The sequence below is a fragment of the Schizophyllum commune genome, assembly GCF_000143185.2.
Source record: "Schizophyllum commune H4-8 unplaced genomic scaffold SCHCOscaffold_3, whole genome shotgun sequence".
NCBI classification, from domain to species: Eukaryota; Fungi; Basidiomycota; class Agaricomycetes; order Agaricales; family Schizophyllaceae; genus Schizophyllum; species Schizophyllum commune.
This window is the reverse complement of record NW_026089540.1, coordinates 3383143-3396989: the sequence shown is the minus strand read 5'-3', so window position 1 is coordinate 3396989 and position 13847 is coordinate 3383143. Positions and strand designations below refer to the sequence as shown.

The 13847-nt window shown below is 57.2% G+C and overlaps 6 protein-coding genes across 6 annotated transcripts; 4 read left to right on the top strand and 2 right to left on the bottom strand.

Annotated features, from left to right (window-relative positions):
* Positions 1-114: 114 nt before the first annotated feature.
* On the bottom strand, positions 115-3123 carry SCHCODRAFT_02570823 (uncharacterized protein). Its single transcript, XM_050343835.1, has 2 exons — positions 2769-3123; positions 115-2720 (listed from the first exon to the last, which is right to left on the bottom strand). Exons 1-2 carry the CDS (start codon positions 2833-2835, stop codon positions 385-387), a joined length of 2403 nt encoding a protein of 800 aa, XP_050201910.1. The 5' UTR covers positions 2836-3123; the 3' UTR covers positions 115-384.
* A 168-nt stretch (positions 3124-3291) lies between these two features.
* On the bottom strand, positions 3292-4941 carry SCHCODRAFT_02616952 (uncharacterized protein). Its single transcript, XM_003034065.3, has one exon. It carries the CDS (start codon positions 4842-4844, stop codon positions 3366-3368), a length of 1479 nt encoding a protein of 492 aa, XP_003034111.2. The 5' UTR covers positions 4845-4941; the 3' UTR covers positions 3292-3365.
* A 904-nt stretch (positions 4942-5845) lies between these two features.
* On the top strand, positions 5846-8306 carry SCHCODRAFT_02616949 (acid protease). Its single transcript, XM_003034668.2, has 5 exons — positions 5846-6408; positions 6465-6619; positions 6667-6996; positions 7047-7466; positions 7518-8306. The coding sequence occupies exons 1-5, from the start codon at positions 6026-6028 to the stop codon at positions 8030-8032; spliced, it is 1803 nt and encodes a 600-aa protein (XP_003034714.1). The 5' UTR covers positions 5846-6025; the 3' UTR covers positions 8033-8306.
* A 155-nt stretch (positions 8307-8461) lies between these two features.
* Positions 8462-10261, top strand: SCHCODRAFT_02534233 (uncharacterized protein). Its single transcript, XM_003034667.3, has 2 exons — positions 8462-8519; positions 8565-10261. The coding sequence occupies exon 2, from the start codon at positions 8573-8575 to the stop codon at positions 10166-10168; it is 1596 nt and encodes a 531-aa protein (XP_003034713.1). The 5' UTR covers positions 8462-8519; positions 8565-8572; the 3' UTR covers positions 10169-10261.
* A 118-nt stretch (positions 10262-10379) lies between these two features.
* SCHCODRAFT_02616944 (uncharacterized protein) lies at positions 10380-11927 on the top strand. Its single transcript, XM_003034666.3, has one exon. The coding sequence runs from the start codon at positions 10451-10453 to the stop codon at positions 11816-11818; it is 1368 nt and encodes a 455-aa protein (XP_003034712.1). The 5' UTR covers positions 10380-10450; the 3' UTR covers positions 11819-11927.
* Positions 11928-12180: 253 nt separating this feature from the next.
* Positions 12181-13731, top strand: SCHCODRAFT_02616943 (uncharacterized protein). The gene has a single exon (XM_003034665.3). It carries the CDS (start codon positions 12190-12192, stop codon positions 13627-13629), a length of 1440 nt encoding a protein of 479 aa, XP_003034711.1. The 5' UTR covers positions 12181-12189; the 3' UTR covers positions 13630-13731.
* Positions 13732-13847: the final 116 nt, after the last annotated feature.

Here is a 13847-nt window from a genome sequence, read left to right as displayed (position 1 = left end):
AGCAGGAGGAAAGCAGCGTTCGCGGGTTCGCCAATGAAGCGCACCCACGCACGTGGCACGGACCCACAGAGTTGAACTTCGCCGGTCGGCACCTCGGGCTCTATCTCAACCTTCGGCAGGTCTGCGGTAGAAAGATGCGATAGGTATGGATACTCGACTACAGGAGGCTAGCGAGCGACATGGACTAGGGCTACAGCGTAACAGGAGAAACAGAGCGATAAGGAATGTGCAGGCGAGGAAGCAGCGGGAACTCAGGAAAGGAGGGAGTGACTACAAAATAAGACGGCCAGGAGCTGAGGTATGCTACATAAATCGTGTCAAGTCATAGACGTGCCGTAAGAAGCAGAGGGGAATATTAGGACAGATAGTACAATAGAAAAAAAATCAACCTCGTCGGCAGCGCTTGTTGTCCCCCTCGGAGTCGCTGGCACACTCGCGCTTGCGCTTGAGGTAGGCCTGAAGGGAGATACGACGAGGACGACCGCCAAGGTGAGAAGATCCGGAAGGAGACTGGGATTCGAGGGAGGCACGGCTCAAAGCCTTCGCGAGTGAAGTCGTCTCTTGTTGGCAAGACGCCGAGAGTGCGCTCTCGGCGAGCGCTAACAGGCGGTCTTCACTTGACTTCGTACCGTGACGGTGGTGAAGAGGCCCGCATTCAACGGGGTGCTTTATAGACGGCGATTGCTGTCCTGACGAAGTCGTCACATGGAAGACAGGGGAAGGGGAAAGTGAGCGCCCTCCGTCGATGACCGACTGACAACCCTCAGCCGCTTGAAGGTCCGCAACATCCCTCACCTTCCCCACCCTGCCCCACTTCACGTCCTCCATTCCCATCGTATCCTCCATCGCCCGCACCATCGCGCGGAAGATGCCCACACGCCGCCTCGCCTTCGCCGCCGCGTCCCGGAACGCAAGCAGGACAGCCTTCTTCTGCTGCTCTATCGCATCTCTTCGCGCACGGGCCTCGCGCTGTTGTGGACGTAGAGGGCGACCGCGGCGGGAGCGGATTTCGAGATCGGGGTTGGCGGGGAATGGCTCTGAAGTAGCGGGGAAGACCGGGCCACTGAGGGGAGTCGTGGCAGGTTGAGGAAGAGACGCGGAAGAAGATGCAGATTTGGAGGTGTCTCCTTTCTTGACGTCGCCGGAGGACAGGGCAGAGGCTGTGACCGTCTGCGGAGGAGCGGCAGCCTTCGCCTTCCTCGCCCTGAAAACGGGCTCCGGTATCCTAGGCCCCACGACGCAGGGCTTCTTCGCCTCCTCCTCCTCGACCTCCTCTCTATAATACGGTCTGCGCGCCTCCGCTTTCGCGCCCTCCACCTTCGCGACGTCCTCCTTCACCTTCGTGGCGTCCTCCGCCACCTTCGCCACCTCCTTCACTATCTCGCCTTGCTTCGCCCGCGCATTCACTTTGAGCGCAAACTTCGTGTCCCTCGGGATCCGGGGCTTCTTGCCCGGACCCTTGGGCGCGTCCACAAGGTCGTTGAAGACAAGGATGGCAGGGCCAAGCAAGGCGGGGTCGGATTCAACGAGGGGGTGGAGGGCAAAGTCGGGCTTGGGGCGCTCGTAGTCGTTCACGTTTGAATTGATGAAAGGGTCAGTCGGATCGGTAGGAGAGTTGTTGGACTGCGGTGGCTTCTTTGTAGCCACACCAGGATCATTGAGGCCGTCTTCACTCGAAGTCAAGGGTCGAGAAGGACGATCACCGGTCACGGCCTGCGCGACGGTCAGAGGAGACCCAAGCATCGGAATGGCAGAACTGGCGCCATCCTTCTCAGCACCGCATTGCATAGCACTGTCGCTCGGAGCATCCTTCTCGGGATTCGTCTGCCACTTCCTGGCGATCGGAACAGTAAGTTCCTCGGGGGACTCGGCGTGCGGCGAGGCCGAGTCTGGATACTGCAACTGCAGCGGACCATCGTCCTCAATATCGCCCTCGTCGTCGAGAGAAAGGTCGATGAGCAGCGGCGGCAAGGGTATCTTGGGGAAGCAGGACTGGGCGACACAGATGGGCGCATCGAAGTGAGCAACACAACTGGGAACATCGGGATCAGCGCGCTCCGACGATCGAGGCGACGCTGACATTGGAGGGGAGGAAGGTTGATTCTCGCACGCTTCGTATGTTGACGTTGGAAGGACTTGAGAATCGACCGACTCTTTCCTTGCAGGCACAGGCCCATCGGCGCTGCCCCACGGCCGTCGCCACAAAGCCTCCTCATCCGGCGCGTTCAAGATGAACGACAAGCTGGTCTTGCTCGAGTGAGCGGGCTGCGTGGGGCTCAAATAGTTGGGCTCCGCAGGATGAGCATCGCCAGCCGCGCCTCCCCAGTTGACTGGATTGAATACAGGCCGAGGAGTGTCCCCCACCAGGGGAGCACGATGTGTGGCGCCATGAACACGATGTTCCCCGCGGCGTCGTTGGACGCACGACCTCCGCGTAGAACGCTGCACGCCCGACTTGCGGCCAGCGATCGACCGCCTGAGACTAGCTTGTGATGAGGCGGAGGACTTTGCGGGAGACGAAGGGGCGAAGTAGAAAGGATCCTGCTCCAACACGCTCGTGCGCGCCGAGTCCGGGAGCGGACGATGATCGAGAGAGGGAGAGCGCGATCGGTGAAAGGAGGGCGTCGGGGAAGGATGGTCTTCATCTTCTTCTAGAAGATCTTGAGAAGTGAACAATGGCGTCTCGCGGAATGTGAAAGGATACGGGTGTTTGCGGCGGGCTGCGATGGAATCAGTGCCGGATGTGGACGAAGCAGAATGTGGCGCACCGCTGGGTCGCTTCCCGCGTCGTATCGGATAGCTCTGTATGCCAAGGGTGCAGTCCAGCGTCGGCATGGCTGTAAGGATCGTAGACTTGAATGCGGCGAAGGGGTCGTCTATGGTGAGATCGGGAGACGTCTAGGGCTTGGCTGTATGTGACGACAAGCAAGAACGAGGAAAGGGAAGCTCGCCACAATGAGGACAGTGAAGGGAAAGGAACGCAGGAAGGAAAGAAACCATTGAGGCCTTTATATATGGCTTTCGAAGCTACATGGGGTAACCGTGGCAGCACAATAGATTGCGGGTGCGTGACCTAGTGTGGGCGCAGCGCATGCCGGCATCGTGAGAGGAAGGGTAGAAGGTGATTCAGGCCTGTCCTCCGCGGTAGACAGCCAGGACGATGTACTGAATGGTAGTGGGGTGATCATGAAAGCTCAGGACAAGCTTGAAGTTGTAGCATACGTGCCGCTCACGTTATCGCGACACCACGTGTGAATTGCATCTCTGACTACCAGAGAATCTTCAAATTGAGCTTGTCAGAGTTACGTTCGTATTCATAGTTCTATAGAGCATTATACCAAGTAACAATTAATAATTTAGCTACGTTAAAGTCCCGGAGCGGGTATGTGAAAGTCGAAGTTCCGGTCTGTCGTGAACCGCGTTAAGGCCTTGTGCGTCACACCCTCGATAACTATAGCGTCCTTCCTGGATTCTACCAGGTCAATCAACTGCTCCTTGAGATCATGCTTGCACGCAGAATAGAAATTCAGAGTTAGAGACGTCAGGTTCGGGAGGGGCTCAGAGGGCAACGGGTCGTCCGCCCTGGTCAGCCAGTCCAGAAACCTAGGACATAGCAGCTCGTTGACGGTTTCCCTGAACTCCTTGGTAACCTGTCCAAACAGCGTGGCCGCGACGTGCAAGTCCTCGAGATGCACCAGAGCTCCCAGGCACTGGCGCACGGCAGCGAGCGACCCTTGCCACACGATGGCTTCGAGTGAGAGGCGGCGGAGGGTCTGCGCGAGGTTTGTGCGCTGTGCGACGTTGTAGAGAGTGATGAACGGGCCCGGTCGCATGCGCTGCTGACCTATATCGCGCATGGTGATGCTCGCGAGCTTCGGGGCATCCAAAGGGGCGAGCGCCGTGTAGCCTAAGCCAGAGAAAGTGGCATCGACGAGATTCGGAGCCGTGATCTGGATGTCTGAAGAGATTGAGGGCGGGAAGGCGAACGCGTAGTGACGGCCGTGGACTCGGAGCACGGCGAGCGTCTCCAGCTCTGCCCTATGCCGCGACACGGCGTCGACTACCCCACCGAGCTCCTCGTCATTGGCCGTGCGGAGGATAAATGTCAGGTGCGGGATGTCTTGCCAAGGGAGGCGGACGTTGGGATATGCGACCTCGAGGGTCACATCACGGAGGTTGGACGCGTTCGCGAGAAAGTCAAGCGGAAGCTGTGGTTTGTCCGCGTCCGGTTCCTCGTCGTGCTCCAGCCAGGAGATTGCTGCAATAGATACCGACTCCAGACGCGGCAACTCCAGCTCTTTTTGTCGCGCGAAGACGAGGAAATCGCCGGTGATGTCCAGCCTTCTCCACCTGTGCATCGACAGCTGCGCGACATACTGAAGAACCTCCGCCGCAGTTTTCCACTCCTCCTCATCGATGGTCATACATTGCCACATGTACGCGTCAACAAAGATATGGAGAGGTAGCTGCCCAGAGCGCGCCACATACGTCGAGATAGCATGCTTTGAGGGCGGTTCGGGATCAGTTGGGATGTTGACCTCTGTCCACAGCTGCGGGGTACTGAGAGCGACGGTACGCCATACACGGCAGACCCTCGTGAGACATGGCTCTCCGAAGTTCTTGTCGTGAATGCGTACGCCTGTCAGCGCGAGGTCGAAGATCAAGGACAGGATCTCGTGTGGCAGCTGCAGCACCGGCGCCAGCAGGAAGTTGTTGATGTCGGTCTGAGCGAGTAGCTCGAGCCGTAGTGCGTCGATTCGCGCAATTTCCGCTCTGAGTTCTGAGGTAGATTGGACGATGCCTCGCTTTTGGGAATCGGAGAGAACGACCCCATCGCGCTGCATATCGAGGTGCGCCGTTTGCCGCGCTCTGTCGAGAGGAGTTTCCATATAGACAGAGTATCACAGGACAAAAGTATCTCTCGAACTGAGAGAAGTCGCGAATGACTGAAAGGAGAGCAAGATGGGAGCTTGAGTTGAGCTGGAGCCGCTCGGTCCTCGTTGACCGGCTGTTTCCGACTGTCCACGTGCCATCCCGGTCCGATGTTGAACTTGGAAGCTCAACTTTACTCTAACTCCACTTCTCTCTCAGTGTTCCCCGCCACAGGCTCAGCGAGTTGGCTTGCCCGGGAGAAGTTGCCAATAGAGTGAGTCTGCCCAGGAATTTCCAGCGCTTTTGCAAATTCATCAGTGATTATAATTTGGTGAAAGTTCTTTAGGAGCGCCTGAATTTTTTGGGCATGTGAGTAGACATTATTCTGAGCGCGTGAGTCGCCCTTGACGTCACAGCCTCGCTTACCCTCCGGCGCGACGACAGACGCGCCTCAGCTCTTCCAAACCTGACCGCGGGCTACGATACAATTACCACAAGCCCACCTGCCATGTTGAGGGGGTTTGACGCCGCAAGCAGTGGGCGTAGAGCACAGGCAGCATCGGGACCCATGTTGAAATCTTTCGCAAAGATTGTGAAGTCGTCGTAGAAATCATTGTTCTTGTTACATGAAGTTCGTGAAAAAACATCGATTTTCAGGTTGTTTTTCGTGTAAATTCCTAGGCAGACTCACTCTAATGAGGTGCTTGTCTGGTAGAGGAATCTTCTGCGCCTGTATTACCCTCGGTCGAAATTACTCTGGGCCCGTGAAAGTTCTTTGGAATATTCATGCACATCCACTCCCCTCTGAAAGTTTGGATACGCCTCGAGGCTTGAGTCAACATAAGAAAGCTGGCAGTGGAAGATCGCAAAAAGTAGAGATTGCCAAGGCTGTGTAGGTCATGGGACGCCGAGGCTCCTCGGCGAGTCGCACGGCGCGTTCGTACCTGACGACGAGAACTAAATCGAGAAACACGAGTATTCTTGTCCAGAACCATCATCTGCAGTCCCCATCGTGGACGTGTCGCTCGTTCCCCAAACCCTCGTTCGGCGTGGCATCCGGTTCTCGTCGAATATTCATTCCTTCTCTCCATAGTTCCCGCCCGACGGACGAAAATTCCGGCGCCGTCCTCCTGACCGACCGTGTCGCGTACAGATGCACCTCCCCTGTCCTCTACTTCTTCTTCTACTCGCCTCTTTCCATGTCGACGTCCTCGCCGTGAAGCTCCCCTTCCATGTCATCCACCCGAACCACGACGCGCAGGACGCGGGGCTCGCACGACGCTCGGGGCCCGTCGGCGCCTTCACCAAACGCTCACTCCCAGCGGACGCCCCGCTGAAGCGGAGCGCCCCCGCGCACCGCCTGGCGCACGAACGACGGCGAGCGATGGAGCAGTACGCACCACGTCAACGCTCATCACCCCCACACGCCAAACGCACCACGGCGAACATACCCATCTCAAACACCGGGAACGCACAGTATATCAGTAACATTACCCTCGGAGGAGTCACGGCACGAGTGCTGCTCGATACGGGAAGGTGCGTGTGCGATCTACCGGGCGTGAACCTCGCCGGCTAAATGTGCATGCTGCTAGCTCCGACCTCTGGGTATCCTTCCCCAACGACCAGCCGGACGCGAAGGACCTTGGCAAGAGCGTTTCGCTGTCCTATGCAGTTGGAAACGCGCAGGGCGACATCTACGCTGCGGACGCCGAGTTCGGCAACTTCTCCATCTCACAGCAGGTCTTCTGTGCGTGTCAACCTTTGCGACTGCGCCGAAATCTGACCTTCCTTCAGTAAACGTCAAGGACACTTCCTCCTTCTCCAGCGATATCCATGCTCAAGGATACGATGGCCTTCTCGGCATCGGTCCGAACGAGGGCTCCTCGATCATGGACGAGCTGGACCCCGACGACGACGACCACTCCGCCGACACCACCCTTGCCCGCATCTTCGCTGAGAACTCCACCGAGAACAACTACATCACCTTCCTCCTCGATCGCAAGAACTCCCCTAGCACCCCCTTCACCGGCCAGCTTACCATTGGCGAGCTCGTACCCATGTTCAGCAATATCACCGACATGCCCAAGATTGATGTGGAGACAGTACACAAGCTGCTCGAGGAAGGTGCGTGATTAGGCCGTCGCGCAGGCGTACTTTCATTGACGCTGTCATAGAGCAACATTGGCAAGCGCTAACCGACAAGGACAACGGTATCATCGGTCCCGACGGCAACGTTATCAAGTACGACTCCATCGTCCCCAAGGCCCCCGACGGCCAGCTCGTCGCAGTCTTCGATTCCGGCTTCACCTTCTCTCAAGTCCCCCGCGAAGTTTCCGACGCCATCTACGGCCGCGTCAAGAACGCCGTCTACGATTCGGACAGCGAATACTGGACCATACCCTGTGGTCAGGAGCTGAACATCACATTCAACTTCGGTGGTTACAAGTATCCTGTCCACCCCCTCGACACCGTCGACGACAACTTCGGTATCAAGAACGCTGCGGGGGAGCGCGTTTGCATTGGCTCCTTCCAGCCCATCACGACTGCGTTCAGTCTTCTTGGGAACTACGACATGATCATGGGCATGAGCTTCTGTCAGTTCTCGCGTCCTTCGGTTCGTGTCTGAGACTTACCCTCGGTCGCAGTGCGAAACGTTTACACGCTCATGGACTTCGGCAACTGGGTGCCCACATCCAGCAACGACCGCGGACACCCCTTCATGCAGCTCCTCTCTGTCACCGACCCGGACTCCGCGCACCAGGACTTCGTCACGAAGCGCCTGGACGGCACGGACACGACCGGCGACGACAAGTGGGCGCTCCTGCCCGAGTCGCAGAAGCAGTCGTCCCCGGTCAGCGACGAGGAGAAGAAGAAGCAGTACCAGGAGATGATCCTGTCGCGCTGGCCCTACATCCTCGTCGGCTGCCTCGCCTTCGTCATCATCGTCGTCGGCCTCATCATCTGGCGCTGCTGCTGCCGGCGGCGGGGCACGGGCAAGGGCCGCGGCTTCTTCGGCGTCGGCATGAGCCGTGGGCCACCCAAGGAGCAGGCAACGTCGGTGACGAGCGAGTACCTGAAGCTGCGCGAGCAGAACGCGAGCCAGTACTCCGTGAACGACCCGCATGCGAGCCAGTACTCGGTGCACAAGCAGAACTACTAGCCGGACTCGGGCAGTGTCAGTGTCGTGGTTATGCGGACCCCTTCCGTGTGCTATCTGTCTACCAGCAGTTTAAACTACTAATTCGCACAATGTATTACTGGATTTACTTCGCCGCTGCCTGTGGCTCTTGGGATCAGGGACTAACTTATGCTGTTGTCTACCGGGGATGCTACATGATAGAGCGTGAATGTCGTCGTGAGGGACGCCACGTATACAGCCCTATATCCGCGTGAACGTCCATTCTACGCCGACTGCGTATCATCCAGGCGACCACCCTGAGACTTCACTTAATTCGATTACTGGCCTCGCAGCGTCAGACTGAAGCTCCTGGTGAAGCTGAACATCGCCGACAAGCATTGAGCGGCTCACCCGGGCCGGCTGTGATTGCCCAGATGCGTCGCGCGCCATGCGATCAATGTGGCTTGTCCTCTGGCAGCCACGATCTTGGCTCCAGCTAATTTACCCTGGAACTGCTATAGCTCGAAGTGTGCGTTTTGGTACTATCTGTTCATTGCTGAAGCTTATGTCGAAGTCTGCTAGATGCCGCAGGAGAAGGGTTCCCGAAATGAGGACTCTGGCCTGAGCAGAGCACGCGAGCTCGCGACTCTCGACATGGTCAACAGTCGCGCAGTCCTGGACCACACCCAACGGGATGCAATCAAGCAGTCGACATCATTGCTCAGGGCAGAGCTCGCGCGCATCGACGCGGAAGCCCGGCGCCTGAAGGCTTTGCGAGGGGAGCTAATCGCCCAGCTTCAAATCAACGAAACTCTCCTCATCCCTATTCGTATGCTTCCGCACGATGTCCTCTCCGACATCTTCCTCGAAGTCGTCTCGAGATACCGCGCAGTCTCACGCAACCTCGGAACTCCAGCCATCGCCCGCGTCTGCCGCGAATGGCGCGCTATCGTTTTTCGCGATCCTCGTCTATGGACCGTTGTCAATGTCCCATATCGCGACGATTGGAATGAGAGCGTGGAGGCTATCATAGAGGCTTATCTTTCTCGCTCTCTGCAGCTCTCCTTACACGTCTGCGCCAGGGGGGACATGCGCGATCCTGAGCCGTACAGGAGCGGGAGCGCAGACGACGACGACGCCTCAGTGGTTGATCTCACCATATCCGATGACGATCCAACCCTATTTGATATGTTTGCGTTACGTGCTATTCAGTGTATCGCTGCGCTGTCCGCACACAGGTGGAAGTCTCTTTGTCTATCAGGGCACCGGGCCGTCTTCGACCAACAAACACAACTGGAGCTCCCCATCCTCGACAGCATCACCATTGCTGCAAGATCATCATACGTTATTCTCTCTGACGCATTGACTCTGTCCTTTCTGGCGCACGCTCCTTGCCTGCGCAAGATTGTCGTGGACGTACGAATCGCCTTTTATGATCTGCCCAAATGGGAGACGCTGAAGCACGCCACGTACCTTCTGCGCGAATGCTCTCGGGCGGAATTCAACAATATCGACGACCAGCTCTGCAGTCAAGAGCAGCTTGAGACGCTTGCCGTTATTCAACAGGACTGCGACACATATGATCCGGTTGCCCTGCGCGGTGAACGCTTGTTCTCCGGTACATTTATGCCTCATCTCGCCACCATCACCGTGTCTGGTGCTGGACACTCGATCCTCACTGCCCTTCTTGCACCCGCGCTTCAAATGCTCGTCGTACATGATGCGTACCAGGATTGCTATGATGAGGAGGACCCGGGCGTCATATCGTTTATTATGCGTATGGATTCCCAGTGTGCGTTGCGATCCCTGCGCGTTCTCAAACTGGTCCGCGTCCTTCTGGATCAAAATGCCGGGATGGACCTTGTGTTTCGATGCTTGGAGCGTCTACCGTCGTTGGAATCGCTACATATCGAAAGCAGTCGACACCTCTCGGATGCGCGGAGTATCCTGCGCTACGAGCTGCTAGTGTGGCTAACTCGCACGGCGGAAGCGCCCGCGCGCCTACCGAACCTGACGAACCTCGTCCTATATTTTGGCAAGGAGCGCCATAAGGGGGCCAAGTCCCGCCTGCGGAACCTCCTAGCATCTAGGGAGACTTGTGGAAGTGCAGAAGGTGTATCCCTCAAGGCCCTAACGCGCTTCAGGACGGATATCAGCAAGGAGCTTCAGATTGGGTAGTCGGAGGTAGCAGTATTTTCAACGCATTCATGTAGACCTGGACGTAGCCGGATCATTGAACACCCCAGACTATCTCAATGCCCTTCAGAGCGGAGTGATCTCGAGTGAACGGCAAGTTGAACCGTGTGAAATATTATGCCATGTGCTTTCCGCTCCGGCCACCCGGCGCGCTGGGCGACGAACGCGTCTTGTCCTCAACCACCTACAACATAACCCAGGTCGCGTGTCGTGCGCCTCACATACTCGTCGAAACTTCATACCTCGATTGACATAAGACCCCAGATGCCTGCAACGAGGCATCCAAGGACGGACTCGGAGCACACTAGCCCAGGACGCGCACAGAAGTCAGCCATCCAGAAACTCCCCCACGACACACTCCGTGAAATCTTCCTCGAGATAGTTTCGACGTACCACATACTCTCGCGCAACCTAGGAACGCCAGCGATTGCCCGCGTCTGCCGCGACTGGCGCGCAACTGCTCTTCAGGATCCCAGACTTTGGTCGACCATCAACATTCCGTATGGCGAGAGCTGGAGCTCGTCTGCTGAGAATGAGATACGAACGTACCTTTATCGATCCCGACAACTCCCTTTGCATGTCTGCGCCACCGGCGACATGAGCGACCTACGCTACGATGACGACCAGGAGATGTACCTTGGTGGCGATTTTGGTCCCGGCGACGAATTCGCGATGCGCGCCATTGAGCTCATCGGCAAGCTCTCCGCTGACCGTTGGAAATCCTTCTCACTCTCTGGCCATCACGACATCTTCGACCGTCAGGAGAAGCTCTTCCTTCCTCTGCTCGACACCATCATCATCGCCGTCAAAGCCTCGCCCCTTCCTGAGACAGCCGATCCACTTCGGCTTGGATTCCTCGAGCAGGCGCCACGCGTACGCAAAATAACTCTAGACGTGCGTTATCTAGCCTTCAGTCTACCGGCCTGGGGTAGCCTCAAAGAAGCCACATACCTACTCCATCATAGCACTGACGAAGAGTTCATGACTGTCGAGAATCAGATCAGGCTCCAACCTCAGCTCGAGGCGCTCGAGGTGCACGACTTTGACGGTCATTTCGGGGTATTCGCACCCCGTGTTCTCCCCATCGGCGCGCTCATCCGCATGCCGCATCTGACCACCGTGACGGTCTCTGGCATCGGACACCTCATCCTCACCTGCCTCGACGCGCCCAGTCTGCGCAACGTAGTCGTACGCCACGGCTACGAAGAGGGCGGGCCAGGTCCGCTATCTTCCATCATGCGCTTGCCCGACAAGTCCTCCCTACGCGCCCTCGAGCTGGCCCGCGTCGAACTTGACGAGGATGTCGGAATGGATATCGTGTATAGATGCCTGGAGGGCCTCCCGGCACTGGAGTTGTTGCGTGTCGAAAGCAGCCAGCGCTTCGTCACACCTGGAAGCATCCTGCGGAACGACCTTCTCGTGTGGCTCGCTCGGAATGAAGCCGCGCCCGTACGTCTACCGCAGCTCGCAGGGCTCTTTCTATACTTTGGCGCGAGCCGTCCCAGGGGGGTGGAAGAGCGACTGCAGAAGTTACTGGAGTCTCGGGCATCGAAGGAACATGTTGGTGGCGTCTTCCTGAGAGCTCTGACGCGCTTCGACACAGACATAGGCGAGGAATTCCGTATGGCATAGTGGGAGTACTCGGATATGTTTGATTGCTGAAACCGATTTGAGTAATGGAGTTCTTTCTGGAGTGGTCGGTGGATTAGTACACGGACCTCTGGATGGGCAACTGTGCCACAGTACCAGTGCTCGTTGGACTTTCGTGACTTTCGGCGAAGGACGCTTCGACCGTGTGAAGACGACGCGTGATCCCGCCTTCCCGATCACTTCTGATGCGGAATGATGAGCATCTCTCTTGTCGCGTCGAGTCGAAGGTGCGTTGCAAGATGCGCTCACTCAATCAAGTTCCACCTTTAGCATCTTCCCTCCCTCCATCCGTTGCACATCCCATCTTCCTCCCCTGATGATCCCCACTCAACGACTTCATATAGACTTGAATTATGCCACCGGAAGAAGAGACTGCGCGACACAACCTTCAGCAAGCTGTCGAAATATCCGGACTTTCTCTGCAGCGGCACGGCCTATACCCCTGCCCCTCTCAGAAAACGGAGATCCAGAATATCATCGGCGAGCTAGGTTCAGATATATGCGCGATAGACGAGGCAATCTGTCGCTTGCACGCGTTGCGGAATGACCTGGTCGAGCAGCGCGCCGCCAGCCGATCCGTCATATCCCCCATCCGCACCTTGCCCAGCGAGTTGCTCTCGGAGATCTTCCTGTTCGTCGAACTCCGGATATACCCGATGGTGCTTACCAATGGCCGCCTCTTTCACCGTGTCGAACCCCCTGCCTTCGCTTGCGTCTGCTTGGAGTGGCGGCGCGCTGCGCTCGGAACGCCAGCGTTGTGGACCGATATCCATATCAACGCGGCCACTCGGGTACATGAGAATTCGACCTTCATGATCAACTATCTTGCTCGGTCAGCATCCCTGCCTCTTCAGGTGCATCTCCACGCTGGTGATATACGCGCCAGGGCGGCATTTTCGCTTCTGGCTCGACTATCGCAGCTCAGATGGGAGAGTCTCACTCTCGACGCATGCGAACGGCTAGAGCCACTCGACACTCCGAATCTGTCTGCCGTCCATGTCACTAACGACTGCTCAAGCGACGATATCGACTTGATGTTTCTGACAGGCGCATCCCTAGTGCGGAACTTGTCACTTGCCTTGGATGTTGGCAACATCATCCTGCCTCCTTGGCCTGTCATCTCTACTCTAAAGCTCACCATGGTGGGCGCTGACGACACCGAGTTTTCTCACGCGAACAAGGTGATCAACTCGTGCCGGCAGACGCTCGAATATCTCGTCGTGGCCGACAATGGCGACGATCCCATCAATACCGCCAACTCCAACCGCGGGAAACCGGTCGAATTGCCGGCCCTTGTTTCCATTGACCTGGATAACTACACCTACGCTATGATGCGCACGATCATCGCCCCCAATCTTCGCAGCATCGCTCTTCGTCGCTGCCCAGCGCACGACGATCTCGGTGAATACGTGCTCGCTGACAGCGGTCTCATGGCCATGCAGTCAGTGCGCTGCCTCACTCTCGTCGATTTCGATTTCGCATCCCTTGAGCGACTGCTCGAGGCGCTCGACGGTCTTCCGAACCTAGAACGCATCAACGTAGTCGACATCCTATGTGGAAACAAATTCCTTCGTGCGCTCGCAGATCTCGGTGGCGGTGAGCGACCGCTGCGTCTGCCGAAGCTCACTTCCCTGTCGTTGTTCTTTCGTCTGATGGTCGGGGTGACGAAGGATAGGGAGCGGCGGCAGGCATTGACGGAGCTGATGCTTGCGCGGAGAGCCGATTGTGTTGTGAATGGCGTGCTGGTAAAGGGGCTCAAGGAGCTGACGACGAACTTGAGCAAGGACGGATAGGTGGAATAGTGTATTATCTTGGCGCAACTCTCAGGCTCCTATAAACAGAGAAAAAGTCCCTTTATATGGGCTTTATGAGTTCAAAGTCATAACGATGACCCCAGATTGACCGAGCTGAAGGACAGGACCGGTAAAATATATAGCTTTAATTGCGCGACTTCGCGCAGTAGGCCATCTCTTGTGGCGCACATGGCCACAACGGCAAGCCCGGAAAGTTC